General features: G+C 38.5%; 1 protein-coding gene and 1 pseudogene across 2 annotated transcripts in view; both read right to left on the bottom strand.

The window, feature by feature from the left end:
* ERC2 (ELKS/RAB6-interacting/CAST family member 2) overlaps positions 1 to 20,182 on the bottom strand; it is a 936,802-nt gene that overhangs the window by 659,415 nt on the left and 257,205 nt on the right. For both annotated transcript variants that reach the window (XM_088022015.1, XM_088022017.1), the window contains 2 exons: positions 15,944 to 16,018; positions 13,078 to 13,119 (listed from right to left, as the gene is read on the bottom strand). In XM_088022015.1, coding sequence (XP_087878141.1) covers positions 13,078 to 13,119; positions 15,944 to 16,018 — 117 coding nt within the window. The remainder of the gene's footprint in view (positions 1 to 13,077; positions 13,120 to 15,943; positions 16,019 to 20,182) is intronic.
* On the bottom strand, positions 730 to 1,433 carry LOC114214637 (coiled-coil-helix-coiled-coil-helix domain-containing protein 2 pseudogene; annotated as a pseudogene).

The following is a 20,182-nucleotide window of genomic DNA, read 5'->3' as shown; positions in this document are numbered from 1 at the left end:
TAGGGCCAATTTGGTTTAAGGAAGAAGACGTGATCTAATGTTCAGGAAACAACCCAACCTAATTATATTATGCTTTATTTAGAATAAAATTCTAGACTATTATTACTGGATGCCACAGAGGCTCCTGAAGGCTTAACTTTTTTAAAACTCATCTAGTTGTAGTTGCAAACATAACTGAGCTTCCCTTGGTCTTAGGATATCTGAGGAACGCCCTTGACTTTGGAAGGGTTTACTGTGTGGCATTAACCGCGGTTTTGTAAGCCCAAGTCAAGCCCTCTAGAAAGAAGTAGACTTGGGCCTAAAGCATGTTAGAAGGAAAAACTAAACACAAAAAAATCAGTAACTCAACTTCTTGGGCCTTATCAAACTATAAAGAGATGGTGACCTAGATGAGAAAATGACAGGGGACATGCTGTTTTTTGGTGGTAATATTGTTTTTTTGTTCATACAGTACCTAATTCTTTACAGCAAAATTTACAAGCACAGAATCAGGTCAAATTCAATGCAATTAAGGTGCTTCGATGTTTCTTTCCATGGCTTCATTTGCCTACTTCTGGCTCATTCTTCATGAAGCCCATGCCCCAGAAATGCATCCTTCCTGTCATCCTGTCGCTGTGCACACTGCTAATGACCCATGGGCAGAAGATGTGTTTCTTTTTTTTTGGGGGGGGGGGAGAAAATCACTTTATTCTAATTCACAAATGAGAACATCACAAAAGGTGATTTAAGGAGGCACACAAATATCTGTCCAATCCCAAATTCAAACCATCTCAATGAACTTCTATACAGTAAGAACAACCTTTTTTATTCCAATTCTGAAGAAAGCTGTATTTAATGATGAAGGAGAAGCTTAACTGGTGGTTTTACACTTTATATATTCACCATTCACCATCAATTATATTTTTATGCTAAATTAACTTGGTTATGAGAGATGATTTTCCTTATCTTCAATTTGAACTTCTTGATTAGGCTAATCCATTTGCAAATCTGCACTGTTTCAGCACCTCGCTGAAACCTTCACAAAGCTTCAGGTCACCCTGGTTCTGGGCACACTCCAGAAACTGTTTCATCTCATAGTGGCATGGGCCAAACTGCTGCTGCTTCTGGTATACTGGCTGGGTTTCCTGAGGCTCCTGGTAAGTGATGTCAGGCCTTGAAGGCTCAGCATTGCCTCCTCCACTGAAGCCCCCAGTGATGGCATGACCTATCATGTGCCCGACAGCAGAGCCCACAGCCACGCCAGCTGCAGTGGTTGCCATCTGGGCCATGAGCCCTGGCTGCCGGGACACAGCAGCTGGTGAGCCAACAGCAGCTGGTGGAGCCGCTGCCGGAGGCTGAGCTACTGGCGCTGGTCTAGGTGCCACTCTCATCTGAGGTGCCTGGCTGGCCGGAGGGGCCATGCGGGAGGTGCGGCTCTGACTTCCACGCGGCATGGTGACTTGCAGAGCAGCTCAGGGTCTAGAAATCCCAGAAGATGTGTTTCTTTCTGGACACTATGCAACCATTGAGGTTTTGGTCTCCATATATGAATTTGTTATTGTTGTTGCTGTTGCTGTTGTTGTTAACAGACTCAAGTCGGAAGAAAAAAAAGAGATCTGAAGCTAAAACAATCCTCCTGACCCTTCAAGAGTCACAAATCTGTAATCTGGTTCAGGCTTTTACATCTTTGGGCAAGACGCTGAGGCTGTCTGAAAGACGCTGAGGCTGTCTGAAATAAGACCACGCTCAAGAGCATGTCATGAAAATTACAAGTGATCTATAATGCATGAAAAGTACCTATCATGGAGCCTCCCGCATGAGAGTAAAGGGTTGCCATCATTATTATCATCAGCCAACAACAGTACAGTTAAGTCCCCACCCATTCCCCAGTTCTGTGAGGTGCACATGTAGAAGACAGTAGCTTCCACTTTTAGTCTACACCGTCTAACTTTGTGAACATGTTCCTAAGGTTGCTAATCCTATAACCTAAGGTTGTTATAAGAATTACATGAGTGAGAAAATGTACACCTTCCAGAATAATAGCCAACACACAGTAGGTGCTCTACAAAGATTACCTTCTTCCCATTTCTAGCTGTAGCATTTATCAATTACTCTTTTATCTGCCTGCTCAGCTTCTTTCTTTTTTGGGAACTACATCGCCCCAATTCCTTGTTGTTTCAGTGGGGTTTTCATGTGTGACCCTGCTCAGTGGCACGTACCATGGATTCTTGGGATGCGGACTGATCTGTGGTGATCTCATTATGCCATCAAGGCCAATCAGAGTTCTTTTAGGGGACTCACATAAATTCAGAGGCCTCTCTTTTTCTGAGCCTATGTTTCTCCTTTTCTGAGATTATGAATAAGGAAAATATGGGCCTATGGCTGGTTATGGCCTTCTTTGATACCATGATTAAGAATGTGCCTGAGGGGCGCCTGGGTGGCTCAGTCGTTAAGCATCTGCCTTCAGCTCAGGTCATGATCCCAGGGTCCTGGGATCAAGCCACGCATCCGGCTCCTGGCTCCAGGGGAAGCCTGCTTCTCCCTCTCCCACTCCCCCTGCTGGTGTTCCCTCTCTCGCTGTGTCTCTCTCTGTCAAATAAATAAATAAAATCTAAAAAAAAAAAAAAAAACAGAAACAGAATGTGCCTGAATGATTGAACCCTTATAACATCATTTGAACAGCTAGGTACAGCTATATCTGAAACATCCACTCCCCTAGAATACCAAAATACAATAGCAGGGTTTCAGCCACTTGGAACCAGAAGAGTATACCAAGAAGTGATAGCATGAAAGGTAACACCAAAATACAGTTAGATACAGTAGTTTACAAATCTACAAAGAAAGGTCAGAAATGAGTAAGACCACCATAGAAGAGTCAACAAACCTCCAGAAAGCAAAGGAGCCTAATATAGGGTCTGGAGATGGATAAGAATAAGATTATCATAGGGAAGATGAAATTCTTTCTGGCCAGAAATAATAACACATGTAAAGTCAAGAGTACTCAGGGCACCTGGGTGGCTCAGATGGTTAAGTGTCTGCCTTCGGCTCAGGTCATGATCCCAGGGTCCTGGGATCAAGCCCCGCATCGGGCTCCCTGCTCCTTGGGAGCCTGCTTCTCCCTCTGCCTCTCTCTCTGTCTCTCATGAATAAATAAATAAAATCTTAAAAAAAAAAAAAAGTCAAGAGTACTCAGCATGGTGTCCAGCACATAACATTTAATTAATATAAGTTGAAAGAATAAGATAACAAGTATGAATTATGTATGAAGAGGAGTAAGAAGACAGGACTAATTAAAAAGTATAGATCACTTTTTGTTGCAGAGGAGTCAGAAAGGAAGAAGGGGCTGCATGATAAGCACTCTTCAGACTCAAGCTAGGAGTTTGCATTTGGCTATGACTGCAAATCACTTATAAGCTGGTAAAAAGAAGGCAACAAGATGGCCTTTGGGAAGTTAATAATAAAGACGGAAGCCAAAATGGGAGTTGAGACAGGAGAAATGATAGATCATCAGCCTAGTGGTAAACAATTCTCAGACACAGTTAAGAAGAGTATAGAGAAAAATGGCACAGGAATCACCAAAAGGAAGAGCTGTAAAATTCATGGAAATCATGAAAAAGTCACAGAAAATAAGAGAGTGAAGTTTCAAGAAAGAAAGAGAGTCAGAAAAGGTTTGAGCAGACTTTAAATCCCATAGAATCTGGGAGATGGCTGAGTCACTCAACAACTAGGTCAGCATAGGACAAGAACCAGCCAAAACAGACACCACCTAGAGCAATGGAACCAGGTCTGGGAAGTCTCTGAAAAGCCAGGGGTTAACTCTTTATTTGCTGGAGTGGGGGAGGGTAGTCTGGGGATTTCAGATAACCACAGAAGTATTTCAGTATTTTAACAAGCAGTGTAGTTGCACCTGTGCCTCTCAGCTGACTATCGGCCCTTCAAGAAAGTTGCTTCAATTAATCCTGATAGCTTTCTACAGTCCCCATGCATGGAAGGGAGCACTGGTTAATCCAAAATCATTTCCATGTGCCTGTGAAACATGCTAATGCAGAGGCTCCCCAGGGCCAGTCTGTGGACTAGGTGCATCAAATCCATCTAGGGAGTGAATAAGAAGGACCAATGACTTGATGTCACCCAAGGACATTCCCTTTCAGGATAGAGGTGACACAAAAATCTGTATTTATTTGTAAACTCCTCAGGAGGGAACAAAGCCACATCAAAAGATTTCTTTTTGAGGGGGGCGCCTGGGTGGCTCAGTCATCAAGCACCTGTTTTCGGCTCAGGTCAGGATCCCAGGGTCCTGGGATCGAGCCCCGCATCGGGCTCCCTGCTCGGCGGGAAGCCTGCTTCTCCCTCTCCCACTCCCCCTGCTGGTGTTCCCTCTCTTGCTGGGTCTCTCTCTCTGTCAAATAAATAAATAAAATCTTTAAAAAAAAAAAAAGATTTCTTTTTTAGACCTATGTTTTCTTCCTCATTTATGTTGAAGATATAAATATATTTGCATTATCTGAATATATAGAAAAGAATACTATAGGACAGAAGCAATGTTTCTCCATTCCAGCATTAGAAATGCACTTAATAACAACAACAGCTAATGTGTATTGAATACTAATGCAAACACTGTGGTAGAAAATCTCACTTAATCTTCCCTATAACCCTGTGAATTAAGTACTTATTTTACTCATTTTATAGTTATCTATACTTAGATAATTTTCATGTCCCTGTAAATGCTCCACTTGACCAGAAATGCAGTGTATCCAGTCAGCCAATTCCCACATGCCAAGCCAACTCTGAGTTCTAATTTCCTTGTTCCTTCTCACCTTAAACAAGTTTGACTACGTGGTCCCAGCCAATCAGATATTTTCTATTTTTTTCTTCCTTATTCTTTTTGTTTAAGATTTTATTTATTTATTTGAGAGAGAGAGAGAGAATGAGAGATAGAGAGCACGAGAGGGAAGAGGGTCAGAGGGAGAAGCTTCCTTATTCTTTATTCTTTATCCTATAAAAGCTTCCTTCCTCCCACCGCATTTTCCAGTTCTCCAAATGGAGACTGCTTCATGAAGTGCTAAAGTTTATTTGTATCACCTACATCGTCTTCTTCAGTCACTTTTTAACACCTTTAATACACTGGAATGGTTCCCTCCACATATAGAAGAGGGGAAGCCACACAGTGGGACCTTGCTGTCTCCAGGAAAACCTCAGGAGAACTGGCTTCAGAGAAGGTGTGCCACCTAGAAGCTGGACTGTTTTGATCCTTTCTTCCACACAGTACGATTAGCCTTTAAAGATCACAGAGCAAGGTCAAAAGAAAATAGTGAAGAGGCTGGGGAGAGAGGACAGGGAGGAAGAAATTTCAGAAAGTGCTTCCAGATGAGAGAGTGGCCCATCAGTGTGTGCTGTGTGCGGCCCCGCCCTCACCAAGGCTGGATCAAAGTCATCTTTCACATACATGTAAATACAAAGAGAGTTTAAATTCCCAGAGATCCAGAGAAATACTACTTTGCAAAACAGTGATTGCATTTCGAGGAGTAATGAAAAGATGGACATCTCACACCTCTATTCTCTTCCAGTGCTCTTTAGGAAAAGATTGGGTGAGGAAGCTCTCTTCACTGGCCTCTAGCAACCTGAACTTGCTCTTCCCATTCCTTTTAAACCATCCCCACAATGCCTTCAACAGCCCTGGTTTGGGGCCTCATTCTTAGGATCTCTAAAACATACCACAAATCCTTCTATGTTCAACCAGTTTGTCTCATGGAAAAAGCAACAGGCAGCGGAGGAATTCAGGCCACCCCAAGTCACCAGCACGGCCTGATGGATGTGGAAACTGGACCATGCCTTAGGGATGAGGCATGTGACGGCCGGTACACTGTCATTACTGAAACTTGAAAGGGGAAGTTCACATGAGGCCTGTGGTTGACTTCTCAACCCTGCTGGCGGAGGCGCACGCCAATAAGGAAATTGCAATCCCTAAATAAACAATAGGCTGGGAACCTGAGCACCAACAAGGGAGAATGCAGGGGCTGCTGGCTTGGGCAGGGCTGGCCAAAATGGAGCAAACAAAGCAAAGATTTAAACTTTGAAAGAATGTCATGTCAATTCAGACTCCCCAGGCAGACCCTTTGAGACTCCAAATTGCCAGTCACCAAGCCTCAAAACTTGGTAGAATTTTTAAAGCAGGACTCTTGGTCCAATCTCTTCATTCGCCAAGTGAGAATAGTGAAAGCCAGAAAAGACAAGTGACTTGCCAAAGGCCCAACAGCCAGAAAGCCAGGTCCCTAGGTCATTTATTATGCCACAGGCCTACTGGGAATTGCTGTTTTTTTCTCTACTGGTTTCTCCATTCAAAGATGCTTTTAAAGTCTTTCCACATGCCAGCTCTGTGTGTATTCTGAGCTAAGACTCTGCCTGAAGTAAACTTGTTAAATTCCTTCTCTACCCTTGCTCAAAGGTACTACCTCTTTTTTATAGGTAAAACTCAATTCCAGACTGAAAGGGAGTGGATAGGGTAGCAAAGAATTCTTTGGGCCCTTATTATATACCAGGATTTTCCCATGACTTAATTCATTTTAATATTCTGCACAACCCTATGCAGACTGGTATCATGGTCCCGTTTCATAGATGGTAAAGTTGGAGTCAGAGAAGCACTAAGCACCCGAGCCAAATTATCAATTTCCATAAATAACCTAACCTTCTCCTCTTTGGAGGCTTCTCTGTTCAGCAAAAGAAAATCAGGCTAGAAGAAATTGTGCAGCTTTAAGCTTTTCTTAATGAACTTACTGTTGTCTTTCCTAATAATTCCTGATCATTCCTCTGTAATGAATGCACATTATTGAAAACATGAAAATTTGGAAAGAGGAGAAAATCCTTTATAATCTACTCATTCAGAATTAGTGTCAACATTTTGGTACATTTTTCCCCCAAGATTTTATTCCACATTGATAAATATATCTTCTTTATATATTAAGAATATTAAGTCTCCAACTACTATAAACCTTAGAAATACATCTCTTGATTATTTTATAGTTCAGTTTATATTTTTAGTTTTTAAGTAATCAAAGTTCTTTATCCTTCCTTTTTAAATATCTTTATTTTTGAATAACAGCTTTACTGATATTAGTACTGCCATAAAACTTATCCTTTTAAAGTGTGCTATTCAGTGGTTTGTGCAACTAACACCACTAATTCCACAGTATTTTCACCACCCAAAAGCCCTGTACCCATTACCACTCACTCCTTCTTCTCCTCTCCCCCATCTCCTAACAACTGCTAATCCACTTGCTATTTCTACAGACATACCTATATTGGACATTTAATATAAATGGACTCATTTAGCATAATGTTTTCAAGGTTCACCCAGGTTACAGCATGTATCAGTACTTCATTTCTTTTCACGGCTAAATAACGTTCCACTGTGTGTGTATACCATATTCTGTTTATTCATGTAGGATAATGGACATTTGGATTTCTTTTTAGCTTTTTGGCTATTATTAATAATGGTGTGTGAGCATTTGTGTACAGGTTTTTATATATGTTTTCAGTTTGGTTGGATGTACACCTAGGAGAACTGCTGAGTCATACAGTAACCCTACTTTTAACATTCTGAAGAACTGCCAAAGAGTTTTCCAAAATGGACTGAACCATTTTACATTCCTACCATCAATATGAGCATATGGTTTTTCCACATCTTTCCCAACACTTGTTAGTTACTATCTGTCTTTTTTTTATTTTAGCCATCCTAGTGGGGGATAAGCTATATCTAACTGAGGGTTCGATTTGCATTCCTGTTGGAACATCTTTTCATGTCCTTATTGGCCATTTGTATGTTTTCATTGGAAAAATGCCCATTCAAATCATTTGATCAAATTTTAATAAGATTATTTGTCTTTTTACTGATGAATTTTTCTTCCTTTATTTTTAAATGAACTTTTTACTTAAAGTATATTATACATAAAAAATTAGCCAAATCGTAAGTTTTCAGCATGAAGAATTATGACAAAGTAAACATACCTGGACACAAGCAAACCAGATCATGAAATAGAATACTACTTGTACTCCAGAAGCTTCCTTCATGCCTCCACCCAGCCTTCATAATTGCTCACTCCTCTAAATTATCCAATATCCAGACATCTAACACTATTCATTATTTCTGCCTATTTTTGGAATACACGCATATAAACAGAATCATCTTGTATGTGTTCTTTTGTGTCTGGATTCTTTCAATGCTGTTTTGGGGGTATTGAATTATGTTGTTATATGAAGCAATAGTTTGGTCCTTTCTCATTGCCATATAGCATTTCATTGCATGAATATTTCACTGTTTGTTCCACTGTTGATAGCTATTTCACTTTTTTCAAGGTTTTGGTTATTCCACATTTAATTATGTTTTGAACCTTCTATTTAAATTTGAGTCTTGTGCCACCATCGTTAGATTTGCTTGTAGATATTTTGGGTTTTTTAATGCCATTGTAAATGTTATTGTTTTCAAAATTTCACTTTGTAAATGTTTGTTACTGGCATGTAGAAATATGATTCATTTTTAAAATACTGACTAGCTATCTGGCTAAATTCATTTATTAATCTAATTGTTTATATATGAATTCACTGAGATTTTACACACACACAATTATGGTGCCTGTCAATAAAAGTGCTTTTATTTCTTTTTTTATAATTCTTATACTTAAGATGTCCAGAACGTTATGGCAGAGAAGTGACAGTAATAGGCAGTTTTGTCGTATTTTTTATATCATAAGGAAAGCCTTCAACATTTTACCATTAAATATGATGTTGATTGTAGTTTTCTTATAGCTACTTCTTATTAAATTAAGAAAATCCTTTCCTGGGGTGCCTGGGTGGCTCAGTTGGTTAAGCCGCTGCCTTCGGCTCAGATCATGATCCTAGGGTCCCAGGATCGATCCCTGTAACAGGCTCCTTGCTCCGCGGGAAGCCTGCTTCTCCCTCTCCCACTCCCCCTGCTTGTGTTCCCTCTCTCACTGTATCTCTCTCTGTCAGATAAATAAATAAAATCTTTAAAAAAAAAAAAAGAAAAAGAAAATCCTTGAGTTTGCAAAAAAGCATTTTTTTTCTTTTTTTACATGGACAGATGTTGCATTTTTCAAATGTTTTTTCTGCATTTGTTGAAATTACATTTAGGCTTCTCCTTTATCCTATTAATGTAGTAAATAACATTGATTGATATCCAAATATTAGTCCAACCTTGCATTCTTGGAATAAGCACAACTTGGTCATGTCATTTAATTGTCACTTGGTCATGTCATTTAATTTTTGGTTCAGTAGGATATTTTGCATCAACCTTTATGAAAGAGATTGCTTGTAATTTTCCTTTCATGTAATGACATTGTTGGGTACTAATATTAAGGTTACATTGGCCTCATAAAATACAATGGGCAGTGTTCCCTCTTTTTCTATTCTCTGGAATAGTTTCTGTCTGACTAATAATAATTTTTTTCTTCAAATGCTTAGTAAAATTAACCGAAGAAGCCATCTGGACCTGCAGATTTTTTTCTTTGGTTTGGTTTTTGGATTTAGGGGTTGCTTTTTTTGGTGGTAAGATTTTAAATATAGAATCATTTTCTTTAATATTTAGGACTACTCAGATATTCTATTTCTTCCCATGCAGTTTTGACAAGTTATGTGTTTAAAAGAATTTATCTAAAATTTCAACTTTATTATCATAATGTTGTTAATAAAATTCCCTCATATTTTTATAGTCAATAAGATTGACAGCGATGTCCCCTTTCAATCCTGATATTGGCTATTGTTCCCAATAATTCTAACCAGGATTTGTCATTTTTGTTAATCTCTTCAAAGAATCAGTGTTTGGCTTGTAGTATATGTTTGCTTCCAGTATATGTTTGATTTCTTTTTCATTGATTTCAACTTTTTTATTATTTCTTTTCTCTCACCTTATTATGGTTTTATTGGATCTTCTATTGTTTTTTGAACTTAAGAAGTCTTCTCTCAACCAAATTGAAAGACTTGCTCTTGCCCAGATACTCTTCATACTTTCCAGTCTTCTTGCCTTTGCTCCTACAGTTCCTGCTGTTTCTAAACCATCCTTCTCCCCTTTATTAAAATCATGCCAACTTTTCAAGGCCCTCCTCAAATGCTACCTCCTCTAGGAATCATTCCCTGCTCCTCTCTCATTTGATACCCTCTGAGCCCCTGCAGTCCAGTTTGCCATTCTTAGATCCCGGCTTATGTACTTCCTTCCATTAGCCCCTTAAAAACTGAGGGCTCAGTTATTCTGAAAGGTCTACCATGGTGCCGTGCACAAAATAGCTACTCAGTCAACACAGGTGTTTGTGATTCAACTTCAGGAGTTAAATTCACATAAACTAAACCTGTTCATAGCAGGAATTATTGACTGGCAACTCAAATATTCAAACACATTATAAGAAGAGTTTGGGCAAAAAAAGGAAAGAAGTCTCATCTATTTTTTTAAAGTCTTCCTTGCTTCCAAATAACAACTATATATCATCCAGAGCTAACATTTAACTTGACATTTTGCTTTTTCTGGCTATCACTTAAAACCCACATTTTTCCCCTTATTTAAGTAAAATAGTTAAATAGGACAAAGTTTTTTTTAAGTTGAAAGATGAGAAGATGAAGAAATTTCTCAAGAAAAAAAAATAAGCTAAAGGATAATTTCTGGTATCGCTAAATGGATAGCACAAATCAAAAACACAGGGCTTTGCAAGTTTGAATGAGTTATGCTCCAACTGTTATAAAGACTTCAGGGCAAGACTTAAAACTCAGGGAGGAAATACAGGGCATACGTTGGCAGTAGAGTACAAATTTGGAGCCCTAGTTGGAGGGCTGATAACATTTACATGTAAAAAGGATGACTCTTATCTTGTATTACAAAGCACATAACACTTTCCCAAAAATACCAGAGACTTCTCCAGCTCTCAAGCGCTGCCTCAACCTGTTCTATGATACAAACTCAAGTGCATAATTTCCAAAATAAAAAGTTTTGAAAGAAAAACCAGTTGAACCTATGGGCTGTCTTCAGTAAAAGCAGACCGAAGGAATAGAAAGTGTAGGAACTCTGGAGGAAAAACCTGTATTCAGATCTCAGTTGCCAACTGCCTAGATGTAGGACCTTAGCAGACTGCTTATCCTCCCTAAAACACAACTTCCTCATCTATGAAATGGAGCTAATTATGCCTACTCACAGGTTATTATATGTCAGGTGCCCTGCGTCTGGCTTCCCATGCCTGGTTAGTGGTATTCGGGCTGTGGGTTGTCACCAATGGTGCAAGGTGGTATTTTTATTGTTATTGCTCTTATCCTTTTTAATATCCACAAACAGAGTGGGGCATAGTTTTAAGGCCTAAAAGCCATCATAATGGCTTGGCTAGAAAAACTAGGCTTGAAACAAATTTCCTATGAGCATCTCATCCTAAGAGAAGAAATCATTCTAAGTAGAGTGCAGTATTTAGACTCAAACAGGTAAGAGTTCAAAAAATGGAAGAAATAAATATAGGGAGGCTTTAAAGCCAAAGAAAACATTTCAGCCACAAAGTGGTATTCTTGACTAGATCCCAGTACTTGAATTAAGTTCATACTGGGAATTGGGATGCATTTGGTGGCCTAGGTTTGAACTTGAAATCCCTCCTTTCCTAGATATGTGACCTTGGGAAAAGTTGCCACTGTGGCTCTTACCTGCTCCATGTTCCAGTGCATCCTTTCCATGCCTAGTGGAACTGAATTGGCTGAATTTGACCAAATATCAGCATATCTTTTAAGAGAAACCGTACCCAACTGCAGCTCAGCTCCATGCCATGCAGAAGAACAGCAGTCATCTGCCTGAACACGAAGACAAGCCTTGGTCTTTAGTTTTAATAACAAAAGGTCAACCTCACCACCGGATTTTAGCACCTGAATGCAAAGTCATATTCTTTGATAAACAGCACAACTACAAATCAGCAACTTAGTCAAGCTCAGTGTTGAATTGCTCGATGCTCATTTCCCATAGAAAAGCCTGGTGGGAACAAATGTTACTCAAGAAGAACCACTCAGGACACACAAGTGCCTGGCTGGTCATGTGACTAGAAAGCTAAACACCTACAATCCTCACTTTAGTTATCACAGAAATACTGTCACCTAGTGACATTATGCTCCAAGCTTCTTAATCCACTTTAGAGAACAAGTTCACCAAATCAAATACATTTTCTGCAACTTTTATTAAATTCCTTATGGCACTCACTTAGGTCCCATTTGATAAATTCTGCTGAAGTTAGTGCTAGCATAAAGTTTGTTTTTCTTGATGAATGAGTGCCATTTAATTTATTAAGCAAATGAGAACTAGGAAACTTTGTGTATTTCCTTTTCAGCCTGGGCTGTTAAGTTTAGAGTGAAGTTTACACCCCATCCCAGTAATTATCACTATTCTGGGGTTGGTTTCATTTTTGCATTTTCTTAAAACACAACATTCTTCCTATCCCTTCTTTTTGTGATTATTAGAGCTGTTATAAGCCATCTTGCTCAGATGGGCAGACAGGGGCTGTCCGAAATTAGAGTTTACATGAAGGAAACCAAACTATAGAATGGAATGAGAGAAAATCGGATCATTAACATCTTTTGAGTCCCTGGATCAAGCTGTGCCTGAAGCAATAATCTGTTTTTCTCCAGCTGAGTGAGCCAATAAATTTCCTTTTGGCTTTAGCCATTTTGAATTAGATTTTCATTCACTTGGAAGATTTAACTAACAAAGAAAACAATTTTAAGATTATCTGACAAGTACTGTTATTGTAATTCATTTTCTTAAAAAGAAACTGGGTACAACTTTATGAATGAACCTAAGAAAGTGAAATTTTTAGACGTCATCCTTATGTCATGTCAAATTTATAATAAAAGTAGGTTTAAAACTTTCTTTCAAAGGAATTAACATTAAAAAAAGAGGGAAAAGCTTTTTAACTACCATTTTTATTGACAGTTCTCCATAAAAGTGGAAAAGAAGAGCTTAGTAAAGAATCTTTAGACACAAAAGCAAGAAAAGGAGGAGCATTGCACCATCTACAAGAAAACTAATTTCTTTGAGAAATACACACAATGTTCTAGTGCAAACCTGGAACATACCTGCCAGAGCAAACAGGGATCAAAATTAAAACCTGGAACTTCCTGCAAGAAGATAAATCACAAATAACTTCATTCACTTTGCTTCCTTTCATTTTCATTCAGTGGACCTTAACCCTCCTGGCTCAACTGGCTGCAGTAGATGTGATGGCTGCAAGAGAATTACTCCCACTTTGATGCTGGCAGATGGCCCTCCCCAGTGCTTGCCCACAGAGACATATTTTCACAATGTATAAGCCCAGAGGTGCATGTAGAGATCTACAGAAACTACCAGACCAAGTTTCTTAAACTGCTTGAATTAGGGCAAGAATTCACAGATTTTCACAATAAACAACTTTCTCAAGTTGATACAAAGTTTATGTGTGGAAAAGATGAGGGGTCAGAAGTTCACCCTCAGTTTCTCTCAGAAGCAAGGGACTAGTAGAGGTAATTTATTAGCCCTTAATTCATGTCATATCCCTGAAACTATAGGTCAAATTTTCTCCAGAAAAGTTCCTTTCCACTTTAGATTTTGCCAAGGTACCAGATGACACCAATGTTTACCCAAAGGTGTTTAAGTTAAAACACAAAGATGTCTTAAGTTCAACCCACCAGGTTTAAGAGTCAGTTGTATTTGAGAGTCAACCCTAAAGCTTGTAAAATATGGGTTCCTAATATTCCTTCCAAATACGCAGGAATGTAATGTATAAAATTGAAGGAGATCATAGCCTCTGTCACAAGCCACACACACAGCTGAAAAGATGACCCTCTACCATCTGCCTCCATAACTCAATTTTTACATGCTAAGTATAGATGCTAATGGGACCCAGAATTCTCCACTGACAAAACAGAAGGCAGTGGTTTGTAAATTAATACACATCCAAAAAACAACAGAAAAACTCCAGGCTCAATTCCCTGACAAGTATATTGATCATCATTTGTCCTAAAAATACGTTCTATAAATCAACATATTGGCATCCGTAAAAGAAAAACTCCAGACTCAATTTACTGATAATATACGGAAGTGAAATTTGCCCTAAAAGTCATGTTTTATGCCTTCCCATATAGATAGTCTAAATGAGTATATTTATTAATTTTTTGTTTTCTAATAAAACATATGATACTAGACACAGTCATAAGTAAACAGATTTTTTACTTCTAAAAGTCATCAAAAGCTATTAATTGTCTTTGAATAGAGACCTTTACATGAAATATGCCCACTGCTCTGGAAGAGATGTCATTCATGATTTCTCCAAAGATTCCTGGAATTTACTCTTACTCTTTTTTTTAAAAGAAAGGATAGTTTAGAAATTGATTTTATATATATCCTCTTTCCCATTAGTAACTGCCAGAGACTGGGGTGGTAGGCAGGGAGGTGGGTGGAAGAAAGACCGACTCTGCAAAAAAGTAAAACAAAATAAAATCTTTTGTCTTTTTTCTTTTCTTAAGAAAGAAAGGAAGAAAGAAAAGAAAGAAAGAACCCTAACCAAGTTTCAAGTTCGGTTCCAGTATAAAGTAAGGAAGAAATCTGTTATGAAACACTCCCCCACAAGTGTAGAATGATGTTTCTTTTCAAAACAAGTTCAAATTACATAAATTCAAAATGAATTGATGAGGCAAGATTAGCAAGGATTATTCAATCTCATTGGCGTTTGGTTCCTTTGACGATATTTTTCAAACCAATTTGCTGCAAATGCATTAAGAGTGCCTCAACTCATATAACCTCATTTGGGGGACACAGAGTTTTAAAAGCAAATGCTCTACATTATTTCCACAAAAATTCACTTGGATGAAGACACTGTCATGGACAAAAAAAAAAAAAAAAAAAATCCCAAGTCAGAATTGTACATGCCAAATATTCAATGGCTGGTGTTAGTTTCTTTATCCCCAGGACTTAGGAATATTTTGGCAGACAGTTCAAAATCTTGTGCTATAAAAAAGACAGAAAATCATTATCCAATCCTATCAGCAAGCTACAGAATTCTCTTGCAGGCTAATGGTGATCAGCAAACTCTGAAGTGTTAAACTCTGGAATACCAGATTGCAAACATCATTGTTATAAATTTTTTTTTCTTCATGAAACAATTTAAATCAAGAATTATTTACTCTTAAGATAAACACTATTTGCTTCCTTCTGGTAAACACCAAAAGTAAAAAAACCTTCATTTACATTTCTAGATACTGACAAAGCAATTGGGTTTCATTTATATCTATTTCTTAATCATACATCATGGCTTAGCCATCATCATTTATTTCATTATTCTTTAAATGCCCTAAATCTATACAGGAGAATCTTTGGTTCTTTTAAATAACATATCTCTATGCTTTCACAGCTAACTAAGATACCTTATGAGTATTTAATAAGTTATTATTACTTCCAGACTTGGTTAGGAGAAAATACTGGAGTCCTGGGAAAGTATTATTCTTTGAAAAGTACATTTTACTGATAGCATAATTTTAATTATTTAACGACTTCATTGCATATAAGGCAACTTCTCTTTGCCAAGTCTTAGTTTTTTTAAAGTGTCTTTTCATTGTAATGTGAATGAAAAGGGGAAAAAAATTATTCTAGCTTTAGAAATTTCCTTTTAAAGCACACACAAAACCTCCCCTAGGGTTGAAAGCATTGGCCATGCTCTGGAAATGAACCCAGCTCCTTTCAGCCAAGGGATACTTGAGCCCTTTATTGTTTTGCCCAGAATAGACATCCTAATTAAAGGGCCAATAAATTAAATGTACCCAAGAAGGCAAAAAGATCCAGAAGGAAAGCACCCACCAGGGTGCCTAGAGAAAAACACAAGGTTCATTTCAAGTGTTTATGTTAGGCACCATCAAGTTCGAACAAACTCCGGAGGCACAGCTGTTTTTGACAAATGTGAACAGCTCCTACCTTCATTTCAATGACAGTCTGGAGAGCCTTCGTCTTTGCTGGCTCCGGCTGAAGTTGGCTCCTTCGGTGCAATTCCTGGGGAGGAACACGATAGAAATAAGCCTGACGGTTCATCCTTCCTTTACACCATGACCTTTACACAGGTACCACACAGCCCACTGGGTGCAGGCTCGCTGTGCACAGACATAAACAAGCCACAGGTGACTCTTCCCCCACCCTCTTTAGCATCCCTCCTGCCTGGAGCCTGCGTTCCGGTGAAAAGCTCCTGGCACATGCGCTATTTCTGAAACTACCATCAATAATTAATGTCAACTGTGACAAAGCCAGCAAGTAATCATAGTCCAAATACTGTTCAACACTGGGGCTGTTGCCCAGCCATCAAATCATAATTTACTAAATTACATTACTCTGTGCTCCCAATACAAACACAGCATGGAAACGGAGGAAAGAAAATGACTAACGTGGTTGCAAATCCACTGCACGCTTGGCATTTTGCTACTGAGGTAGGTTTGAAATGAGCAATTTAAGACCTTTTCAGTACCACTGTGTCACTTTTTGGAGTGAATTGATGTGATGAAACACTGTTAATATCTTGCTTCCTAATTTACAGTTTCGGTCCTTATTCAAAATCACATCTGTGTGTGATATGTTTATGCACTCATGATGCCAAGAAATTAAAATTGGCATTAATATCAACAGTGTTAGCAAGGAGACAAAAATGGTTAAAGCCAGATGCAGACCCAAGAACTTCTGGAATATGACAAATATAACTTTAGGTAAAACATAAACATAATTACAATTTTAAGCTGGAAGGCTCACTTTTTGCCTGCCTCTTCTCCAAAGAACAGTTATGTCAAGACTTTGAAAGTTTCCTTGGCAGAAGAAGAGATAAAGATAAGATTTTTTTCATTTATGCTTTGATAGTCTTAATAATAATTAGCAACAGTTTTATGAAAGCCAATGAGAGGAGTAAACAAAAGTACTCACATATGTCCATGCTGCTGATACAAGTCACCTATGGAATAATTCTATAAGACTTATTTGCTTGCAGAAAAATCATTTAAATTCAACATGAAGTTGTTCTAGCCCTTTACACTCCATGGGTCACAAACATTGGCTCAGTCGTTAAGCGTCTGCCTTCGGCTCAGGTCATGATCCCAGGGTTCTGGGATCGAGCCCCGCATCGGGCTCCCTGCTCAGCCAGAAACCTGCTTCCGCTTCCCCTTCTCCCGCTCCCCGTGCTTGTGTTCCTGCTCTCGCTACCTCTCTCCCTCTGTCAAATAAATAAATAAAATCTTAAAAAAAAAAAAAAAAACACCTAGGGCTTTAGGGAAGAGAACCAACATGACTTCTAGCTCTTTTCAAGTAAAGGTATTAAAATTAACTCTCATTCCACCACTACCATCTACTACCATCACCATTTCATAAAGACAGAACATACTAATGCAAATATTGCCAGAAAAACAGAGTCCCACAGTAAAAGATAATTCTTCTCAGGATAATAAAACAAACAATCTTTTGCCCATATTCTATTAACATTGTTCTTATTTGCCAGCGGCCCAAGAAGACTTAGTCATGGACCACTGTCTAGGGACCAGCACTGGAGAATCACCACTATGCCTCCAGAATATAGCATATTTTCTTCCCAAAGTCATCACTGGCACAAACCAGCAAACCTGTGCAAAACTACTTCTCAATCTCCAATTTAAGAATTTGAATTAGTGCTTTCTAATTATTCAAAGTTGTCTCACATCATTTAAAACATTTTTTTTCCCTAACATATCCTTGGAAGAGATGGAGTCAAGTATTTCTGAACCCATTTTATGAACTTCTGTCCTTTTGGAGATCTTCTGTCCTTTTGGAGGTCCTGGACTAAAATAATCTGGCAACACTGGTCATTTTTAGGCTCCGTGGAAATGGCAGAGATTTTCTGAAGGAATGACCTTAAAAGCAGTCTCCCTTTATTGAGCATCTACAATATCCCTGACACAACATGTCTCTTTCAAGCCTCAACACTACCCTGTGAAGAATCTGACCTGTGTGGTGAGTCCAGTGGGCTACTGGTAAACATTTAACAACCAGCACCCACCATGGCCAACTTCAAGCTACCTAAGTGGTATCACTGAATGCAGAGTTGGGAAGAAAGGTCCAATAGCACCCCATTGCATAGTATTTCTATCATATGGACAAAATAAATGTAATAACCTCAAAAACATCAATAATAGTAAAATATAACCAAAAAATTAGTAAATCATGAGTTGTAATACAATGTCTTTAATCATGAGTTTGTATATTTAATTTGTAACATTAGCTGTTAGAACAAGATTCCAATTTTTACTTTCACCGACCAGTACAATCCAGTTCCAGCACACCACCGGGTCAATCACATAAGGACTTCAACTTCCAAAGAAAGCTACTTAGCCTTCAACATACTTCCAAGATTGTTGGAGTTCACTAGACCAATAAAATTTCATAGATTAAAAAAATGGAAAGTAAGTAATTTGTCAGAGTTGCTCCACGGGAGGTGGTAGAAGAAATACATTTCACATGTCACCAATTCTGATACCACATGGCATCAAAAGCATCTTAATGAAAAAAGTTGAGAATCGAATTCATGGTAATTTCATACCATAGCCAAACCCAGTTCCAGAATAATAATTCGAGGAGAGAGGTTAAGCTTCCATAAAACAAGCAAAAATAATTAAGAAACAACTAAGTAACACAAATAGAAAATAAAAACCATAGGGTAAAGACATGCGCTATTATAATTTCTGCCAAGCACAAAAACATTTTTAAGGGCAAACATGCAATAACAAAGCTAAACTTGTAGCAATAGTTTTGCAAAAATGGAAAGAGTTTTCTTTGCTATAATTATACAAGTTCCATTACAGTATAAACCAGCTCAAAATCCAGATTGGGCCCTTAGACTCTGTGTCACTCTTTAAAAAGTAAAATAAAATAGCGGCGCCTGGGTGGCTCAGTTGGTTAAGCATCTGCCTTCAGCTCAGGTCATGATCCTGGAGTCCCGGGATCAAGCCCCAAGTTGGGCTCTCTGCTCACCGGGGAGCCTGCTTCTCCCTCTGCCTCTGCTGCTTCCCCTGTCTGTACTCTCTCTCTCTCTCTCTGTCAAATAAATAAAATCTTAAAAAAATAATAATAAAATAAAAATAAAAAAATAAAAAGTAAAATAAAATAAAATCTCCAATTATCTGAAAATTGCAATTTTCCTATCTTAACTACACTATATTTCAATCAAGCCTGACTTCACAGTTACTGAGGATCACCTTAATTCCTAAGGTGTCATGTAAGCGAAGATCATAATCCACATATAGATATCATGGACTGTCTGAAAGTTCCATCTCAGACACTTCATCCATTTCTGAGATATAGGATCCTTAAAATGCTCACTCTGATTGTGGCAGACAGGAGCAGTTGCCTGACCAAGATTTGTGCTCCTCTTCTTTAACGTAGAGTGTTGTTAGGAAGCACCACCACCACTGCCCTTGTATCAGGATGGTTGCCATGTGACTTTTATCTGGCCAGTGGGATATGGGCAGAAATGAAGAACTCAACTTCCATAAAAACTTCTTACTCTGTCCTCAATTCCCCCTTTTTTCCTGTCTGCTGGCTAAAAGTAAAGAACTCCAAGATCTAAGAAGATGGCAGAATTCCAAGATAAAAGGAGCCCAGGTTCCTGAAATGCCATATAAAAAGGCCATTGAACACCCACAGGGGATGGTGGGGTGTGTGTGAAAAAGAAACCTCTGTTAAATTCGCCTCTGCACCTTTAGACTTTCTCTGTAAAGATCCCAGTCTTCTCTGCCTTAACTACTGCAATGACTATAAGGAAAAATAACACCAAATCAGCCCTGTGTTGTTTGTAGCTTTTGAATCACAAAATTGATTTTAACGTATGAGTGCTTGCCAAATCTCTCTAAATAGATAGTAAGATGTGTTGGTTGCTGGGTGTTCCAACTATGCCTAACTATCTGAAAGATGCACCCGTTATGCACTAATCTTAAACAACGAAAGAATTTCCCTAGAAGCATCTGGTATAGATATGAGGGAGTACAAGATTTAACTTACTCTGGTTAATTTTTAAAGAACAGTATTAAATCAAGTACAGTGGATTTATGCTTTTCTGGGTCACTGATCTCTATAAGAATCAGATAGAAAGTGTGGATTCTCTCCAGAAACGAGTACAAAAGCACACACAAACAAAATGGTGTGCACCATTTC

This window comes from Eumetopias jubatus, unplaced genomic scaffold (assembly GCF_037043125.1).
Source record: "Eumetopias jubatus isolate StellerSeaLion01/CBP00866 unplaced genomic scaffold, mEumJub1_p1.0 scaffold_1, whole genome shotgun sequence".
In the NCBI taxonomy this organism is placed as follows: Eukaryota; Metazoa; Chordata; class Mammalia; order Carnivora; family Otariidae; genus Eumetopias; species Eumetopias jubatus.
Note: the sequence above shows the minus strand (reverse complement) of the source record. Positions and strands in the feature narration are given on the sequence as shown.